Source organism: Grampus griseus, assembly GCF_964374135.1.
Source record: "Grampus griseus genome assembly, chromosome: 2".
Classification (NCBI taxonomy): domain Eukaryota; kingdom Metazoa; phylum Chordata; class Mammalia; order Artiodactyla; family Delphinidae; genus Grampus; species Grampus griseus.
In genome coordinates this window covers 120,068,516-120,088,742 of record NC_139018.1, presented here as the reverse complement: position 1 = coordinate 120,088,742, position 20,227 = coordinate 120,068,516, and the positions used below count along the sequence as shown (strand labels likewise).

The following is a 20,227-nucleotide window of genomic DNA, read 5'->3' as shown; positions in this document are numbered from 1 at the left end:
GGTGACTGGCATCTAGCAGGCGCGGAACAAACATCCCATCTGAACAGTGAATCTATGAATGAATGAGGAGAGGAAGGACTCTTACCGGAGATCACTGACTGCAGCTTCCGGGTCGCTGCTCCGCACGTCGCCGCGAGACTAGCCCGGCGATTGGCCAGCGGAGCCAGGTTGCCCAGGACCGGGACCAGGAGCGTGCTCGGAGAATCCCCTAGGCGGGTCCGTGGGGGCGGGGCTTCAAGGGGGCGGGGCTTCCAGGGGCGGGCTCCCGGCGCCGGCTGCCGGGCTGCGCGGCTGCGCAGTACTGCCGCCGCTGTCGCCGTGGTGAGAGTGGAAACGATGGCCGGACCCGCGTGGATATCCAAGGTGAGCGCCTGGCAGGCCGGCTTGTGACTGGCGGGCGGGTCGCGTGCTGGGCGGGGGCAGGCGCGCGGCCCCCGATGGGGAGGCGGCGGCGCGCGGCCGGCTGGGGACAGTTAGAAAGCCTGTCCTGGCCGCCTGTGCGCCTCGCTCCGGGTCCCGCGTGCGGTGTGTAGGCAGCCTCGGTCTCGGAAGGTAGCGCCTGGGGCGGGGACGGCATCAAGGTCAAGGCAGGGGGCGCAGTTCCTGCCCCGGGCAGCATCCCGGTTCCACCTCCGGCATCTGCTGCGTCCGGAGCCCAGGCCGCGCGCGGAGCCCGGGAAGGTCACCGGAGCCGCCGCCCTGGCTCCGCCATTCCGGCGGTTTCCGAGGCTGCGGCCCTGCAGCCTGCTGATCGCGCGGAGAGTCCCCTCCAGCACGGCCCAGGCCTCCCCCAGGTGTCTGCTCCGACCCGGGCCGGGTAACCTCCCAGGTGAGGGAATCCCGAAGTCATTTTCCTGCCAGACTTTTTCTCCCTTAGAGCTCTTACCAATCTGATCGTATACCTATTTCCCCTTCAAAGTACACAGGGTACCTTGCACCTTGGAATTGCTATCTGAACACTGGGAGACTGAGAGAGGGAGACCAGCAACACCTTTCTTTCACCTTTTATTTGTGAGCATCCTGCGTTCTCACCTTGACAGCTCAGATGCCTGCCGCAGCTGGATAGGGTTTCCGACCATCTCTGCAATTCTTTGGTTCCTCAGTGGAACTAACTGTGCCTGAAAACGTAATTGCTCAAGATCACACAGAAAGTCCGTGTCAGAACTGGAAGAGGAACCCAGATGTCTCGGGATTCCCAGTTCTAAGTCCCATTCTGCCTACTCTGTGGCCAAGGTCACACAACGAATTATAGGCAGAGGGAAAAATGGGCTCTCAGGTCTCCTGTTGCTCTTAAGAATGATCCCCTAGAAACCTACCATAAGCAATTTAATTTTTTTCTATAAAATTTGATACTGCATTTCTCCTTTGTTTTAAGTTTAAAGCGAGGTCCGCATGCACTGTTATTTAGTGAAAAGCAGTCTACACTGGAGTTTAGGAGTCTTAGGTTTAAGTATTGTTAGTACCATTGATTGGCTGTGTGACCCTGAGCAAATTACTTAACATCTCTGAGCCTTAATAAGCCATCTGTAAAATATTTGTACTTGCTTCACAGAGTTGTTTGAGGATTGAAAAAAATAATGTGAGAGCACCTAATACATGCAGAAGGAACACAAAAACCTGAAGCTTTCCTAGCTGTTAATATACTTATCTTATAGTCTTCAAGCAGACAATGGGGCATCAGTAGCTAGGTTTTATTTAGTAACTGGGTTCTGCTTTGTTACCCTCTTCAGACCTGGATTTGTGTATGATGGTAATTTATTTCACATTGGCTCCTGAAGGTAAAGCAACTTCTGTGTCATTGTCTAACAGAAGTCAATCCTTTAATCACTGAACTTACACTTAACATCTAGCCATCTTTGGTAGGTACATTAAGCTTCAGAATGAGGGACTAAATAAAACAGCTAGTAAATTTCTTTTGCCTTTAGCGTGGTCTACAAGAAAAAACCACATAGTAGGAATTCAGAAAGTGTCAGAGGATGAGGTTCTCCTCTGACATGGAATGGACTCCCCGTGTGACCTTTGGCAGTCATTTGACCTCTGTGGGCCAGTTTCTCCCTTTAGGGACTGGGATAGACAGTGTCTCGGAAGCTGATGTCCCAGAATTATGAGAAAGCTGAGCTGGATGTGAGTTTCAATCAGAATAATCCTCTATTAGCGTTCCATTTAAGGTTTTATTTGAAAAAAAGAGATCTGCAGCTTAAATTTATTTTTTTCTAAAAAAGCTTTATTTAGAAAAAATAGTGAGTTTCTAAAGGCCTTTCTGGCTCTAAAATACTATAATTATAACAAGGCAGTTCCCCCATCAGGAAGCTTTTATTGAGTGAGTACCTGCCATACATTCTACACTGTATTTATATGTTTTTAAGTTGGAGGAAGAAGGTAAAAAAGGAAATGAGGTGCTATGGATGAAGATGGCCCAGGAAGTCAGAAGTTCAGTTCATATTCTGTGAGCCTGGCCTTAGTCTCCTTATCTGAAAAGGGCTACTAATACAATCTCTCCAGGTTTTATTAAAATAAAATGATGTAGTATATGTACAAGTATACTGTAAAGTAGAAGTCAGCCTGTGCTTTAAAAAATCTTGTCTTAAAAGTTCCGGGTCATTCTAATGATTTAGATGCAATACTACCTTATTCTAAGATCACGAAGGAGAGATGACAAAGATGAAGACTGGTTGTTAGAGAAAATCATTGCAAGTATTAAAGCCATTTGCTGGAGTGGGAACTCATCAAATAGAGAGATGCTTGAGGCTGGCCTCAGTTTTTCCAAAAGTATTCTGAGCACCTACTGTGAGCTAGGCACTGTTCTAGGTACTAGAGATAAAACAGTGAACAAAACATGAAAATCTTTGCCTCATGGATTTACATTTTAAATCAGTTATTTTGGTTGGGTCTTTTATCACAAAGACATGGGCCGTTTTTTTTTTTTTATTGGAATGTAGTTGATTTACAGTGTTGTGTTAGTTTCAGGTGTACAGCAAAGTGAATCAGTTATACATATACATATAGCCCCCCCCTTTTTGTTTTAGATTCTTTTCCCATGTAGGCCATTACAGAGTATTGAGTAGGATTCCCTGTGCTATACAGCAGGTTCTTATTTATCTATTTTATATATAGTAGTGTATATATGTCAGTCCCAATCTCGACATGGGCCTGTTTTTTTTTTTTTTAATTAATTAATTTATTTTGGCTGCACCAGGTCTTAGTTGCAGCACACGGGATCTTCGTTCAGGCATGCGGACTTCTTAGTTGTGGCATGCAGACTCTTAGTTGTGGCATGCATGCGTTATCTAGTTCCTGACCAGGGATCAAACCCAGGCCCCTTGCATTGGGAGCATGGAGTGTTATTCACTGGACCACCAGGGAAGCCCTGACATGGGCCTGTGTGTTTTTTTTTTTTTGCGGTACGTGGGCCTCTCACTGTTGTGGCCTCTCCCGTTGCGGAGCACAGGCTCCGGACGCGCCAGGCCCAGCGGCCATGGCTCACGGGCCCAGCCTCTCTGCGGCATGTGGGATCTTCCCGGACCGGGTCACGAACCCGTGTCCCCTGCATCGGCAGGCGGACTCTCGATCACTGCGCCACCAGGGAAGCCCATGGGCCTGTTTTGAGTGAATGTTTTTTCTTTCTTTCTGGGGAGTGGGGAGAAGGACTCATGCAAATTTTATAACATAACCTTTAAATGGTCTCCCTTCCAATAGCCCATTTGCTGGTGGATGAATCATGTCCTAGGATTAAGTGTTTGGCCAGTGGTTTTGGCATAGCATATTCTTTTGGATCTCACCCTGTCTTTTATTGTCAGTCCAGAGAGATGACTGTAGATGCCAGGTTAGAGGATACAATTCGTTCACGGCTCCTTGGCTCTTGGTTGGTGTCTCTTTAGTGGGTGCTGATATTACCGCAAAGGTTCAGGACTTACAAGAACTGTCCCCCAAAAGGAAGACTAAGGATATAACAAATGTATCTTTGCTCACGTATCTAGCATTTAGAATTTTTAATGAATTATTACTTATTTATTAAATAATTTTATTTATTTTTGGTTGTGGTGGGTCTTCATTGCTGCGTACGGGCTTTCTCTAGTTGCGGCGAGTGGGGCTTAGTTGCAGTGCGCGGGCTTCTCATTACGGTGGGCTTCTCTCTAGGTGTGCGGGCTTCAGTAGTTGTGGCACGCAGGCTCTAGAGCGCAGGCTCAGTAGTTGTGGTGCATGGGCTTAGTTGCTCCGCAGCATGTGGGATCTTTCCGGACCAGGGATCAGACCTGTGTCCCCTGCATTGGCAGGTGGACTCTTATCCACTGCACCACCAGGAAAGTCACTAAAACTTTTAATGAATTTTAATACCTTTGGTTTTTGTACCCAATTTCTTTGATTATATTCTGTTTATTATAATGTAATATGACTTTGTACCAGTTTTCAAGGACTGAATTATTAAAGTTCAAAATAACCTTTCAAAATTTATATTTCTGGTGTGTCATAGTGTTAAGCGGAAAAAAAATGTACCGGTGGTAACGTCTTGGGGTAGTGGGATTAGTAGGTCACATTCCTTTTATTTTTTTGTATCTTTCCCCTCTCCCAGCAATTAACAATAATGACCATGTCACTTATATTATCAGAAGAAGTAGATAATTTATTTAAAATCTTCACTCTGTATGACACAGGTGTCAAAATAGTATTAAATAAATTTTGTTAGATTTTTATTATACAGTGTAATTTCTTAATATTCATGGGAGAAGAATAGGCATAATGTATAATTGGAGGAGCCCTGAACTAAGAGTCAGGAGACCCAGATTGTGGTCTCTTTGTGGTCACTCTGTGACCTTAGGCAAATCCCTACTCTTTGGACCCACTGTCTCCACTGTATAATGAGTGAGTTGGGCTTTGGGATTTATAAGGACCCTGCTGGCTCTTAAAATTAGTGATAGTTTTCTTAGAGTGTGTGTTACCCCCAAATTGACCCAGTGGTCAAGAATGTTGACATTAAACCATCCAGATCATCTGAGAAAAATCCAGTGTTTGAGCTAAGAAAGTAGAGTTTCATTCTAGCTTCAGTGTCTTTTGACAACTTTTCATAAAATTGACTTTAAAAGTACATATATCGTACTTACATTCTCAAAGTAAAGGTAAACTGAATATTTCAGTTTTCAAATCCAAAAGAGCTTGCTACATTGAGCTAATACATGAGAAAAATAATCCTCGGAAATTCCTGAATATATCTGTGCAAAGTTGCAGCATTATCAGCTGCAGAGATGGTTCCATCTCTACCTTTCAACTATATGTGGTTTAATTCTGTACATAACATTTCTTTGTTGATATTAAATGTAGGTCTCTCGGCTGCTGGGGGCATTCCACAACCAAAAACAGGTGACCAGAGGTTTTGCTGGTGGTGTGAGTATAATTACGTCTTTTATTTTTTCCTTTTAGAAGTTTCTCAAGAAAAATGCTTAGACACATTATGTAGCATTTAATCTCACTTATTTAAAATTAGGGAAAATTGGCCATACTTATGTTGTATATTTAAATTATTGGTGAACATGCATAAATCTGTTAGGTCACTTGCACATTAAAAAAAATTGTATTATAGCTGGTGCTGTAAGCCTATCACATTAATATCTTGAAGGAGGCTGGTTAAAAATAGTTATAAAATAGATTATAAAAAAACAGATATTATCTAAAGATAGCAACTACCCTTGAGCCTGTTACTTTATTTCACAACCTCATTTGGATAAGACAGTTTTTTTCCAAACTAGTACAGGTTGAGACAAAATTGTTGAGAAGCTTCAAAACCTGCTTTGCATTTTTATTTTGTGAGCTTCCCTGAAAACAGTAGATTGATCGCCAATCAGGAATGCCTCAAACATCTATAAGCCCTGTAGGCTTAGATGCATCGATACTTTGCTTACGTAGTCTTCATAGGCTCTCATGTTAGCGGGTCATCTATTTCTCATTAAATCTGCTGCTTTTAGAATTCCCAGCATTAAAGTTCTGTGCTTTAAAAGCTGATACCACATTTTTAGAGCATTCTAAGACTGTGGGTCAGTGACTTCCTGTATGTTTTTATTTTGCCTCCTTCTTACAGAATCTGATTTGGATTTCATAATTCCTATACTCCCGTATAACATCTTACCCTGTGAGGGATTTATAAGACCATAGTATATCTTTTTTCATTTACTTTCTGAACTGTGGAAGTAAAGTAGTTTTTTCTGGTGGCCTGATGACGTTTGTTATTACATGTTGGGAGAACAGGAAGAAGAAGCCAAAGGGGTTCTTTCGGCTCTGCTTTTGCTGCAAAATATGCAGAATGAGGCTTGCGCTTTAGCTAAGCTAGCATTTAGCTAGCTAGCATTTCAAATGCATTCTGAAAGCTGATGAGATGATCATTGCTCTCTGCTGTTATTTAATTTCCAGGCTGTCCATTAAAAAATATATATTGGCCTGGTGGGGAGGGGGTTATATTTGAAAGAAATAAAAGAAACTAATTTTTAAAAAAGATTTCTTCAGTTGTACAGAAAAATTCAGAAATAATTAGTCCACCTGCTTTGGGAGCATCACTGGAAGGTAAAAGACCAGGGAAATGTAAATCAGTGATTTTTTTAAAATGTAGCACAGGCAGCTGGCACTGAAAAAGGCCAGGGACCGTGGTCTGAACCAAACTTCTAGGTAGGGGAAATACCCAAATAATGACATATATAGTTTCCAAATGGTAATCCTCATTTAAATCCTCTCATCATTTCCCTTTACACATTTTTTTTCTGTGTTTGAAATGCTGGCTGTATTTTGTTTGAAGCCTTTGAACTAAATCGTTGCTGTTACATTACAAATACACTTGTCATTCTAAGTGTAATTCAGACATTGCAGGTATGATCACATACCCTATTCTTGTTGGTTCCAAGTAAACTTTGCTGAGCTCATTTGGATTACTTTTGTCATTAGGAGCCAACTTTATAAAGGAAATCAGGAAAATGGAGACCCTCTCTTGATGTGAAGTCTGATTTTCCGAGTGCCAAAACAGGCCTCAGTGGTACTCTGGAAGTGTCTGGGAGTGTTTCGTAAGACTGCACGAGTTGCATGAGAAACCAAACTTTCTAGGCTCCTGGTGGAGAGGAAAGCCCTTGCCTTCCTGGGAAGCCCTCTAAATTTTACTGAGAGAACATTGTTGAAATGTTTTGCTCTCCTTGGTTTTACAGACTTGAATTAATTGGTCTCTTTGTAGTTTGTCTGAAACGAAACATCAATTGGGAAGTTTACCAGGTAGTTTATTTTTGTTTTATCTGGAGAGCATCACTTAAGTTCTTTTTAAAACCTCTGGGCTCAGCTATAGGGAGTAGAGTTGTGGAGTCTCTTGATTCTTGACTCCACTTTGATAAGCCGTTGGAAGGTAGGTCTGTTTTCTTAAAGGCATTTCTTATGAATTAAGAAAACCCATAAACTGGATTTCTTTGTCAATGATGTTCCTTTTTAAACCTTCAAAAATCAATTCTGACTGTCTTCTTTGATGATTTCTTATATTCAGGTTAAGACGGTAACTTTAATTCCAGGAGATGGAATTGGCCCAGAAATTTCAGCCGCAGTTATGAAGATTTTTGATGCTGCCAAAGTAGGTGGGCTTAAAAAATACTTTTGATAATAATTTGTAGAAAAGTTTTCTTAGCCAGTTGGAGACAGTGAACTCTTAGGATGAATTGTTCACGTTTGTATGAACTTGGTGAGGTCTGTTAAATTTCACAGATTCTGACTTTAAGAGTGTTGTTTGCTGCCGTCATTGTCAATAGTTTAAGCTACTGCACTGGCATCAGTTATATATAAAGTAATCCAAGTAGTACTGTAATTTTTGTGGACTTTTGAACACTGCCTGGGTTTAAAGTCTTTAAGCCCCTCCAAGTCACCTGTCTATCTCATTTTTCCTTCCTGCCATAAAAAAGAGAATAGAATTGATACTTCAGAAAGCTATATAGGGCATTTTGAAAGATTCTTTTTTTTTTTTTCCCCTGGTGTGGAAATATCAAGTATGAGGTATTATTATCCAACAGCCTAGCCTTCAATGCAGGTAGATATTTAAAAATCTAGAGAATTTAGGAAACTTGGACTTCGTTTGACCTGATGCTTTATTCTTGCTATTTATAGCTGCTAGGCGAAATAATGTGTAAGATTAAATCAGGGTTGTTATGATACCAACAGCTATAAGTCAAGGAATTCAATTTATTTATACTAAACATACATTGTTTTTCTATATGAGTTTTTAATTAAAACTCCTACAGAGGAAATGATGCTTATACAATAGCATTCCCCAAGGGAACTGAAATAGGATGGCTCTCAGCTGTAAGCTCCGTGTGAACAAGGAGCACAAGTCTTGCTCTGTGTTCCTATTCCTAGTGCGTGCCCAGTTGGCTGTCAGATGTGTGTGTACACACTGAAGGGTGTGGGTGAAGAGAAAGGATAACGCTGGTTTATTCCTTAAAACTTCTTTCATAGGTTATATAATATGTCTTTTTTTTCTTAACAGCTTTATTGAGATTTAATTCATGTATCGTTCAATTCATCATGTAAAGTACACAGTTCATTCATGGAGTTGTGCAACCATCACCATAGTCTAATTTTAGAACATTTTCGTCACCCAGAAAGAAACCCCATATTCATCAGCAGTCACTCCCCATCACCCTTATCTCTCCCACCCTGCCCCCTCCCATCACCAGCCCTAGGCGACCACTAATCTACTTTCTCTCTCTGTAGATTTGCCAATTCTGGACATTTCATATAAATAGAGTCTTAAAATTACATGGTTTTTGTGTGATGAATTGGGAGATTGGGATTGACATATATATACTAATATGTATAAAATAGATAACTAATAAGAACCTGCTGTATAAAAAAGTAAATAAAATTCAAAACTTCAAAAAAAATTACATGGTTTTTGTGGTTGGCTCTTAGCATAATACTTTCAAGATTCATCCATGTATCAGTACTATGTGATATTTCTGTGAATCATGTTTCTCTGCTCCTTCTGATATTATAATTATAGCCACGTTAACAGTGATTGTGAAAAAAAGAAGTAGGCAAGTGGCAGCTAGGAGTGATGACTGGACAAGGGTAATGTGGAGAATCCATCTGGACATGCTAGAGAATGACACCTCTTCTTGCATGCCAGGAACTTTCCGGGCCTTTACTGTATGTGTTTTCACCAGCTGCATCCAAAGTGAGGAAGTTTGTTTATAAATGTAGTGTGAATGTCAGTCACATGTAGGTCTTTCCAGTTCACTGTGCTCTGTGGTGTGGCATCTAGGCACCTATTCAGTGGGAGGAGCGGAATGTCACCGCCATTCAAGGACCAGGAGGAAAGTGGATGATCCCTCCAGAAGCCAAAGAGTCCATGGATAAGAACAAGATGGGCTTGAAAGGTAGCACTGAAGTGACTATGATGCTTATTATTGATTTCTGCTACAGATGTTATATTTATCGTTACCTAGATTTATCTTTTGTATAATTTTTACATTTTTATTTTAATTCATACATGCTTAAGGTCATGATTCAAAATATTAGCATGTGACAGATTGGAATTCAGCATAGGCTTTAAATCCAGACAGATCCACTATGAATCTCATCCCTGCTGCTTACTGGCTGGGAGGCTTGGGCAAATTTCTTACTCTTTTTTTCCCCTTTACCTTTAAATGACAGCAATAGGGAATTCCCTGGCAGTCCAGTGGTTAGGACTCAGTGCTTTCACTGCCTAGGGCCCGGACTCGATCCCTGATCAGGGAACTAAGATCCCGAAGACTGGCACAGTGCAGCCAAAAAAAAAAAAAAAAAAGACAGCAATAGAGTTGATACCTCATAGGGAGGTGGTGTCATAGGATTAGCTAATGTCAAGGACCTGATACCGTGCTTGGTCCTCAGTCAGTAGATGCTCAATGCAGTTGATATTCCGGAAAGCTTCATTGAGGAAATTTCTTCCTTCATCTGAATCTGAGGGAGAGGGTAAAGTTAGAGGCAGAACATATTTTACAAGGTAGCCCAGGTGGGTCTGTAGATGACACAGGGAGTAGGCACTGAATGTTGCCTGAGAGTGACCAGCCGTAGATGGACTCATTTACGATGAAGAGAACATCTGACTCAGAAACAGAGCACCTGTCTGCCCTTTTAAATGACGCTTGTAGAGGCTTCCCTGGTGGCGCAGTGGTTGAGGGTGCGCCTGCCGATGCGGGGGACGCGGTTTCGTGACCCAGTCCGGGAGGATCCCGCGTGCCGTGGGGTGGCTGGGCCCGTGAGCTGTGGCCGCTGGGCCTATGCATCCGGAGCCTGTGCTCTGCAACGTGAGAGGCCACGGCAGTGAGAGGCCCGCATACCGCAAAAAAAAAAAAAAATGACGCTTACTTTGTTGTAAAAGTGTCCCTTGATTCATGAAGCATGCACATTAGATGTGTCACAAAGCTACTTCATGTCCAAACAAAGGATCCTAAATACATCTCTGATGGAATACTGGAAAAAATAAAAATTGGAATTTCAAATACAGTTGGCCCTCCATACCCACATGTGCATCCGTGGGTTTGCAATCATGTATGGAAAATATTTTAAAAAAAATTCTGGGCTGGGACATCCCAGTCCCGGTTGGTCCTCCTTGCCTGCCACCGGTGCCACCGGTCCGTGCAGCCAGCCCAGTTAGCCCGGTCTGCACTGCCCACCGGCCAGCTGGTCTCCCACCACAACCATGGATGCCATCAAGAAGTTGCAGATGCTAAAGCTGGACAAGGAGAATGCCATCGACTGCGCTGAGCTGAGGACCGCAGCAAGCAGCTGGAGGAGGTGCAGCAGGCCCTCCAGAAGAAGCTGAAAGGGACGGAGGACGAGGTGGAAAAGTATTCTGAATCAGTGAAGGATGCCCAGGAGAAACTGGAGCAGGCTGAGAAGAGAGCCACCAATGCCAGGGCAGATGTGGCCTCCCTGAACCACTGCATTCAGCTGGTAGAGGAGGAGGTGGACCAGGCGCAGGAGCGCCTGGCTACAGCCCTGCAAGAGCCGGAGGAGGCTGACAAGGCAGCTGATGAGAATGAGAGAGAAATGAAGGTCATGGAAAGCCGAGCTATGAAGGATGAGGAAAAGACGGAGATGCAGCTGAAGGAGGCCAAGCACATCGCTGAGGATTCAGACCGCAAATATGAGGCGGTGGCCAGGAAGCTAGTGATCCTGGAAGGAGAGCTGGAGCACTCAGAAGAGACAGCTGAGGTGGCTGAGAGCTGCGAGGAGGATCTTCGGACCGGGGACCAGGCCCTCAGGTCCCTGATGGCCTCAGAGGAGGAGTATTCCACCAAAGAAGATAAATATATATGAAGAGGAGATCAGACTGCTGGAGGAGAAGCTAAAGGAGGCTGAGACCCGAGCAGAGTTTGCCAAAAGGTCGGTGGCAAAGTTGGAGAAAACCATTGACCTGGAAGAGACCTTGGCCAGCGCCAAGGAGGAGAACGTGGAGATTCACCAGGCCCTTGACCAGACCCTGCTGGAGCTCAACCACCTGTGAGGGCTGGCCCTGCCCCCAGCCAGGCTATAGTTGACACCCCAACGAATAAAACTGGTGTTACCAGCAAAAAAAAAAAAAAAAAAATCCACAAAGTTCCAAAAAGCAAAACTTGAATTTTTTCACTGGCAACTATTTACATAGTGTTTATATTATATTAGGTATCATAAGTAGTCTAGAAATGATTTAGTTTACAGGAGGATGTGTGTAGGTTATATGCAAATACTATGTCATTTTATAATAAGGGTCTTGAACATCCATGGATTTTGGTATCTGCTGGGTTGCTGGGTCCTGGATCAATCCCTCCCCCCAAACCCCCATGCCGAGGGACAGGTGTCAACACTATGTACTTGTGTTTATAAAGGAAAAGAAAAGACCAGACTGTATCCTCTTGTCATCTGGGTATTCTTCTTTATTACAGGCCCTTTAAAAACCCCCATAGCCGCGGGTCACCCATCCATGAATTTATTGCTGCGTAAAACATTTGACCTTTATGCAAATGTCCGACCATGTGTCTCAATCGAAGGCTATAAAACCCCTTACAGTGACGTAAATATTGTCACCATTCGAGAGAACACGGAAGGAGAATACAGTGGAATTGAGCATGTGGTATGTTCATTTGGATACTTTTTCATTCTTAGTTGGGTTGCTTTCTGTGCACTTGGGACCTTTGTTCAAATTCCCAGTTGAAAATATTTCCCAAAGACAGTTCTCTTGCATTCTGTGAGGAGTTGTGGGTGTTTGTCTTGTCCTGGGTTTCTGGCTGACAGTACTCAAATGGATGCCTGGGCGAGGGGTTATGGTGCTTCAGGGTATGGGCTTGGGAACTTGTCCTGTTTGAATTTTGAATCCTCAACTTCATACGTAACCACCTCTGCACCTTGGTTTTCCTCATCTGTGCCGTGAGGCTTATAATACCTGGCTCCTAGGACTGGAGTGAACATGATTAACCTCACTGACATACCATATGCATGATGCTTGCCTTGGCAGCTGGTGCCACGCAAGCCTGCCACAGATGGTGTTGTCTGCACACTGCCAGCAGTCCAGGACCAGGTTGTTGCCATGCCCTTTCAGCGAGGCAGGACTTCCTCTGTTTCAGATTGTGGATGGAGTTGTGCAGAGTATCAAGCTCATTACTGAGGGGGCGAGCAAGCGCATCGCGGAGTTCGCCTTTGAGTATGCGCGGAACAATCTCCGGAGCAACGTCACGGCCGTGCACAAAGCCAACATCATGTGAGTCCCTGTGGGTGGCGCTCCGTCTGGCTTTGTGGGCGAGGAGCAGTGACAGGGCTTTCCTTTCCTCTCTCCAGCTTGCTCATTGACCTGATAGCTCTGGAAAATGGCCTTGTAGCCAGTCAGAGGGTTTCTCTTGTGTCAGAATATCCTATTTAATGTGCTTCATTGGGTGGATGACTGGAGCAGGTTTGGAGGGAGCAAGAATTCAGGTCCCGGAAGTTTAAGGAGGGCCTGAGAACCATCGGGGAAGGAAGCCGGAGAGTCTGGATCCCCAGGTGCGGTGGGCAGTTAGCTAAGGCCACGTCTGCAAAAGGGCAATCGTTTCTGTGTTAGGAGGGAAGAGCAGGAATGTTTCTGAGATGGCCCCCCGCTCAGGGGCTTAAAATATTTCTCATAGTGCTAATACTGTCTGATGTATTACTCTAGCAGTTTGAATTCTTCTCAGCCCTAGTGTATTAAAGCCCAACTCAGTGTATTAGGAAGCAGGTTTCCTAACCTAAGGAAAGTGTTGAGCATGTAAAATAGTAAAACCATTTAAATAATTGAATAAGTTAACCTTTTAAGGCAATTTTAATGTTTTCTTATTAATAGATACTGCTGGATAACACTATAAAAATATAGTCTTCTTTATTATGATCAAACTATATTACATTTTTTACCCTTTTGTGCTTCCAGAAGTATCCTAAAACATTGAAATTTGCATTTTACTGATTGCCAAAAAAAATAATTTTACTGTAATTGAAATCAGATATCTGCAACTTAAATTTCTTGAACTTACTTTACTTCTCTGATTTGATCTTTTTCTCTCTGCAAGTCTTTGCTTTCAACAATTTTTATTTGATTAAATACAGGCGAATGTCAGATGGGCTTTTTCTGAAAAAATGCAGGGAAGTTGCAGAAAACTGTAAAGATATTAAATTTAATGAGATGTACCTTGATACAGTATGTTTGAATGTAAGTATATATTCACACTTACCTGCCACTTTTTGTGGTGTATAGTGTGTCCGTGTGGTGCACAGTTTTTGATTGCTAAACGCACAAATGCATTTTTTGTAGATGGTCCAGGATCCGTCCCAGTTTGATGTCCTTGTTATGCCAAATTTGTATGGCGACATCCTTAGGTGAGTCTGGCTATACCTTTTAGCCTACAGTTTATTTATAAATGTCATAAAATAAATTGTGGCTTACAAATTTTAATCAAATATTATAAAATACAGCATTTGTTACAAGCTGCGAGTTGAATTCTGACAATTCAGGTGGTGATATCAATGGTGATATGCTGGATGGGTTATTCATTCATTTGCCAAATCAGCTCTGGGCTCTTGCTCCCTGACCATTAGTTCCCGCTTCCCATTTTACAGATATTTTATTGGTTGGTTGATTGATTGATTTCAGTGTTTCATCATGTATAGCTAGGTAGGTGGGTGTTCATTTTTATAAATTTTTTGTAACTTTTGGCATAATTTCAGACTTACAGAAAAGTTGCAAGAATGGTACAAAGAATTCCTGTGTACTCAGCACCCACATTCACCAAATGTTAACATTTTACCAGACTTACTTTATTACTCCCTCTCTCTCTCTCTCTCTCTCCCCTTCTCTCCTTTTCCCTCCCTTCATCCTCCTCCTCCTTCTTTTTTCTCTCTTTGTCTCTACACACATACACGTGATGGTGGTCAAATGGTGCTTTTGTAAGTCCATCATTCCTTCTACATGTATCAGTTGGCATTCTACTGTAAGGATAAGCTTTTCCTTCTCTCTTATTTATTTGTTTACTTATTTGCCTATATCAGTTTGCACTCCTGGTTTCTATTTTATTTAGTGGTTATATCCATCACTATCATCTTTTATATTGATGCATATGTTGTGCAGACTTGGCCAGTGGGAGTCCCTTTGAACTGTCTCTGTGTCCTTTTGACACAGCCCATCATTTGCTTTCTGGCACAATAAGGTGCTTCAGGCTCATCCTATATTTTCCTAACTGTAGTCCTGGAATCAGTCATTTCTCTAAGTAGCCCAGGTTCCTTTTAGTGGAGAATGGTATTTAAAGATGCAAGTCTGGGTGCTAGGTGAGACATTTTATTTTTCAAAATATCCTTTGAAATGCTTTTCTGCCCCCAGTGACCTGTGTGCAGGACTGATTGGAGGTCTTGGTGTGACACCAAGTGGCAACATTGGAGCCAATGGAGTTGCAATCTTCGAGTCGGTAAGGACCCTGGTGACACCTGAAGCAGAATTCAAGTCAGAATGACATGAGAACCCAGGAGGGCTTATCTGCATAAATATATTTTAACTCTTGAGTTTTTCCAATTGTCAGAAGAAAATGAAACTTGGTTTATTCATTCGTTTTCCTCTTATTTCTTTTTCATCCTTATTATTTATTATGTATCCTTCCTCAGTTAAAATATTTTACTGAAAGTTGGACTGGATAAGATTGTTAGTCCATATTTTTGCACTTAAAAAAGAATTTCTTTAGCTCTTTATTTTTCTGAGGTTTTATTTCTAAGACATATATCTGAGCAGCTATTTTTCATCAGTGAGGAAAGCTGATTAAGAGCCCAGCTTCCCTGGAAGAGGGCTGTTTGCTCCTGTCTCCCTCCTGACTGCACTCTTTTCCCCCCCTACCCGGGCAGGTTCACGGGACCGCCCCAGACATCGCAGGCAAGGACATGGCCAACCCCACGGCCCTCCTGCTCAGTGCCGTGATGATGCTGCGCCACATGGGGCTTTTTGACCACGCTGCAAAGATTGAGACAGCATGTTTTGCTACAATTAAGGATGGGAAGGTATTGGTAATCTTGCCACACTTCTGCTGGGTAAAATGCATTTCCTCTTTGGGTTTTTTTTTTTTTTTTTTTTTTTGTGGTATGCAGACCTCTCACTGTTTTGGCCTCTCCCGTTGCGGAGCACAGGCTCCGGACGTACAGGCTCAGCGGCCATGGCTCACGGGCCCAGCCGCTCCACGGCATGTGGGATCTTCCCGGACCGGGGCACGAACCCGTGTCCCCTGCATCGGCAGGCGGACTCCCAACCACTGCGCCACCAGGGAAACCCCCTCCTTGGGTTTTATGTGCGTGAAGGACCGACGATGGTTCTTCTCAAGAGGCCCAAAGGATTGGATGTCGAACAGGCATTCTTAATGTGGGCTCCCTGAGTGAACTCGGGCAGTCTGCACACTTGTGTGCATTTTCTGAGGAGAGGATTAACGTATTTCATCAGGGAAGGGCTGAGAAGCACTGTGGTAGGGGCACCAGGGTGCAGTGGAAAGAGCAGTGGTGTGGGCGTCAGAGCAGTGCAGGCCCAGTTACCCTGTTGTTACCTGTGGGATCTTGGCCGAGTCCATTAATTTTTCTTGGCAGCTTTCTCCTCTTCCCAGCAAACATCTATTGCGTCCGTGATAAGGTACGGAGAATATAATAAAATGAGGAATAAGGGGTGGTCTCAGGCCTCAAGGAGCTTGGAATCTAGCAGTGGTACAGATGCAGATGTGTCTGTAATACCGTGGAGCTATACGTTATACTATGTGCATCTGTGATATAAAAGTAATGTAGAAGTTTTATATAAGTAATAATGGCTGATATTAACTGAATACTTCCGTGATTTTATATTCATTATATATATCTCAGCAAATCTCTACTCCTGTGTGACATAGATACTGTAATTAAGCCCATTTTTTAGATGAGGAAACCGAGGCACAGAGAGATTGAGTAAGTTTGTCCAAGGTCTCACAGCTCCTAACTGGCCAAGTTGGGGTTCACACCCAGTCTGGCTCTTACCCAACAAGCTTCACTGTTTCCATAAGCAGTTGTGACTCATAGGAGGGTTGTGATCAATTATTCTGAAAGTGGGAGGAGAACAGAGGAGGTCATGGCTTTACAAGGCTGGGCCTGAAAGGCTGATCCCTAGTCCAAGGTCTCTTCCTTTTTTTAAAAAACTAACATTTTAAAAAAGGATAAAATATACATAGTATAAAATAGACCATCTTAATAATTTTTGAGGCACACAGTCTATTGGTATTAAATATTAATACTTTTCATATTGTGCGACCTTCACCACCATCCATCTCCAGACTTCTTCATTTTCCTAAACTGAAACTGTCCCAATTAAACAGTAATTTACCTAGTTTCTGCCATTCCCCCAGCCCCTGGCAACTACCATCTACTTTCCGTCTCTGTGAATTTGACTACTCTAGGTGCCTCATGTAAGTGGAATCATACACTGTAACATTGTGACCGGCTTATTTCACTTAGCATAATATCTTCAAGGTTTGCTTCTTCTTTTTAAAAAATTCTATAATTTGAAATTCTTACGGCCAAAATATAAGAAACCCAAGTTTGTTTTTAACAGGCTGATATAGTCATATTGAAGGGCATGTGATTATATATGTTTTTTATTCTGACGCTGTATTTGAGAAGCTACTCATAGAGCCCAGCAGAGAGATGCCTAAATTACACAGTAGGCCCTTTAAATTGTTTAGGATGCGATGGGACAAGAGAATTAAATATATTGAGTTGGGTGTAAAGAGAGTATAAGCTGGTGGAAAACAGAGAATATGGGAGGATTTCTTTCTTAAAGAGGGGAATTTAAGAGTTAAGTGATTTAAATATTTCCTTAGTATTTGTTTCTTAGCCTCCAAAAATAGGGCAAAATGTGTCTTTAAAAAAGAAAATTAAAAAATCCTCAAGGAATTTATGCAACCTCTTGTTTCAGATTTGCTGTCATTTAAGTGTCCGTAATCAAATGCTTCCTTAGGGTCTGTTGTATGGACAAAGGGAAAATTTTTGGAAAGCCTCCCTGCTTCCCTTTGTAGTGAGAGCATCTTGTTCTTCCAGAGTGTTTCTGTGTACACTATCGAATTAGCTTTTCTAAGTCCTTGGGTAGGTGGATGGCGGTGGAGTGGGTCTCACTTTGAAATGAGGAACTAAATGAAAGAGTAGTCAGGTAACTCACTCATCTGGTATCTCACTGAGAGCTTTAAATAAAAACATCCTTGCTTTGGTTTAATGTGTGGATACATTTTTTATCTTTGCTTTTTCCTTTTCTCAGAGCTTAACAAAAGATTTGGGAGGCAATGCAAAATGCTCAGACTTCACAGAAGAAATCTGTCGCCGAGTAAAAGATTTAGATTAAGGCTTCTACAAATGCTTTTGCCTCAGTCACTCCTAACGGACTCCATGTCAGCCTGTATTAGAATACCTGCCATTATGTATACATTTATGCATTTGTTGCTTGTTTCTTGACAGAGTACATTTTTAGACCTGGCCTTTTCTTAACAAAGTCTGTGCAGAGGATGCAGGTGATGTCCCTGGGCCTGCTTTCAAAGGACTTTATCCAAGTGCTTGTTTTATTTATTAAATGTCTATCTGGTACACATTTTTTGAAAACTCTAAGTGGACTGTACTGTATCATTTGCCGTTGTTAACCATTTTACGCTTCAGTTACAACAGTTTTTCTTTAACTGTAAATATCCTGATACAGAATTAATACGAGAAAACATATAACTTTTTCAAGAAAAACAATGATTTCCTTGGTTTATGAAAAATATAATGAAAATAAAATAGAATGTTAACATATTAGCACAAGATGATATTCTTATAAAACTAAATGGGCACAAGAGAAATTTCCTGGGAAAGTTTACATCAAAAACAGTGAATATGGTATATTTCTTAGTGATATGGAAAGTAAAGACTGATTTGTGCTTTAAATGAATTACTGAGTATGAATAAAGACTTCAGATCCGAGAAATATATAATGAGAGATGTAGTTTTTGTTAATAAGATATGGGTAATATATCAGGTACAAAGACACAAATGCATTGTGTGTTCAGTTATTTTTATCTTAAGATGATTGACTATTCCTGGCGAGAGCTTTTAATGAAGGAGTGATCCTTCCTTTTCATTGGACATACATCAGGCATCGTGTGTAACGCAGCCCTTGATCCCCTGTGCAGACCCTGAGTCAGACATGGGAGCCGACCATTGTGTGCGGTCACTCTTCCCCAGCATGTCTGTCTCTGTCTGGAAGTGGACCACACTCCCACTGATACTGCTAGAAGGCCTGACCATATAAAATTTGACTGCAGTTGAGGACCCTGGGGTGCTGGCTACTGACTTTATACTTCAGTGGCTACCCCTTCCCCAAAACACCAAACTACCACCCTGTGCCTCAGCACCACCAGTTGCAGGCTCAGCCTGAGATGAGTCACCAAATCGTGCCATCCTGGGGCTTGCCTCAGCTTTTGACCTTCAGGCACTTCCCCATCCCTCCTCCATTCCCCATCCTTAGCATGATTTTTCTTTAATCTTCAGACACTCACTATTTTCATGGACCCTTTGGTCCCACACCAAAGGCAGCTCATGTCCTCCTTGGCCCTTGTGTGACATTGCAAACCTGTGGCTTTGCGTTGTGTACCCTGGTCACAAGGGGATTTCTTTTTTGTTTTTTTTGTTTTTTTTGTTTTTGCGATACGCGGGCCTCTCACTGTTGTGGCCTCTCCTGTTGCGGACCACAGGCTCCGGGCGTGCAGGCTCAGCGGCCATGGCTCACAGGCCCAGCCGCTCCACGGCATGTGGGATCTTCCCGGACCGGGGCACGAACCCGTGTCCCCTGCATCGGCAGGCGGACTCTCAACCACTGCGCCACCAGGGGAACCCACAAGGGGATTTCTTAACAACAACAAATACCCCTGTCTGGGTCCTTTTTTAGGCTGGTAACCAGACTCACAACCGTATATGTATTTCACTTTGTTTAAACTGCTGCTTCTGTTTTATTGAATTGTGCTAATTATCAGTGATCCTTGGGTTTACACTAATAAAGAATTCCCAAACGAATTGAGGTGTATGCTTTCTTACTGATTCCCCATTTAGATGCCTTAGGTCATTTTGGCTCAGTTTGCTACTAAGAATGGCTGCTTCAAGTATTCAGAGTAGGCAGGGTGAGAGGACACGGGTTCGATCTCTGGTTGGGGAACTAAGATTCCACAAGCTGTATGGCTCAGCCAAAACAAACAAAACAGCAGAGTGGGCAGGGTGGCAGGGTGGCGACAGACTAGCCCCTCTGACTGCTTTCCCTAGAATGCTCCACTTGACCTCCTCCCACACCTTTGCTTATTCCAGGGCACTAGAGGTCATTGGTAATACCTATTGCTCAGTGTCCTGTGGGTTAAATAACCACTACTCTGGACTGATCTGCTGCTCTATTGACAAAAAAATCAGGTACTTGTTGACAGTTCTGTTAAAAAGTTTAATTTCAAATTACACATTAAATACAACCAAATAGGCAGCAGCAGTTTTATTAAGCATCAAAGTCAGTGGATGTGTGTATGGTGGAGTGCCTGGTAATGGGATGATGGGGTCGGCAATGTCCAACAAGATTCCAGAGTAAGTCGGGTGTTAGGTGAGTTACACAACTGAGCGCTTTCCCTGCGGCACACTGGTTAGCCGAGCCATCTTCCCCCTCCTCCCTCCCCCAACACCCAGCCTCCTGTTAAGTGAGCTA

The 20,227-nt window shown here is 42.9% G+C and overlaps 3 protein-coding genes across 3 annotated transcripts in view; 2 read left to right on the top strand and 1 right to left on the bottom strand.

Moving 5' to 3' along the window:
• The first annotated feature begins 268 nt into the window (after positions 1-268).
• On the top strand, positions 269-19,525 carry IDH3A (isocitrate dehydrogenase (NAD(+)) 3 catalytic subunit alpha). The gene is made up of 11 exons (XM_082648665.1): positions 269-363; positions 5,317-5,379; positions 7,505-7,588; positions 9,272-9,386; positions 11,919-12,106; positions 12,597-12,730; positions 13,585-13,687; positions 13,790-13,854; positions 14,852-14,936; positions 15,364-15,516; positions 17,777-19,525. Exons 1-11 carry the CDS (start codon positions 337-339, stop codon positions 17,858-17,860), a joined length of 1,101 nt encoding a protein of 366 aa, XP_082504791.1. The 5' UTR covers positions 269-336; the 3' UTR covers positions 17,861-19,525.
• Positions 9,942-20,227, bottom strand: part of ACSBG1 (acyl-CoA synthetase bubblegum family member 1) — a gene marked incomplete at both ends in the record, with an annotated part of 58,602 nt that continues 48,316 nt past the window's right edge. Inside the window, one exon of the mRNA XM_082648663.1 lies at positions 9,942-9,951. Coding sequence (XP_082504789.1) covers positions 9,942-9,951 — 10 coding nt within the window. The remainder of the gene's footprint in view (positions 9,952-20,227) is intronic.
• LOC309839821 (tropomyosin-like) lies at positions 10,694-11,527 on the top strand (the record flags this gene model as incomplete). The annotated part of the gene is given in 3 exon segments (XM_082681746.1): positions 10,694-10,757; positions 10,760-11,307; positions 11,309-11,527. Coding segments are annotated over 3 exon segments (804 nt in total). The 3' UTR covers positions 11,501-11,527.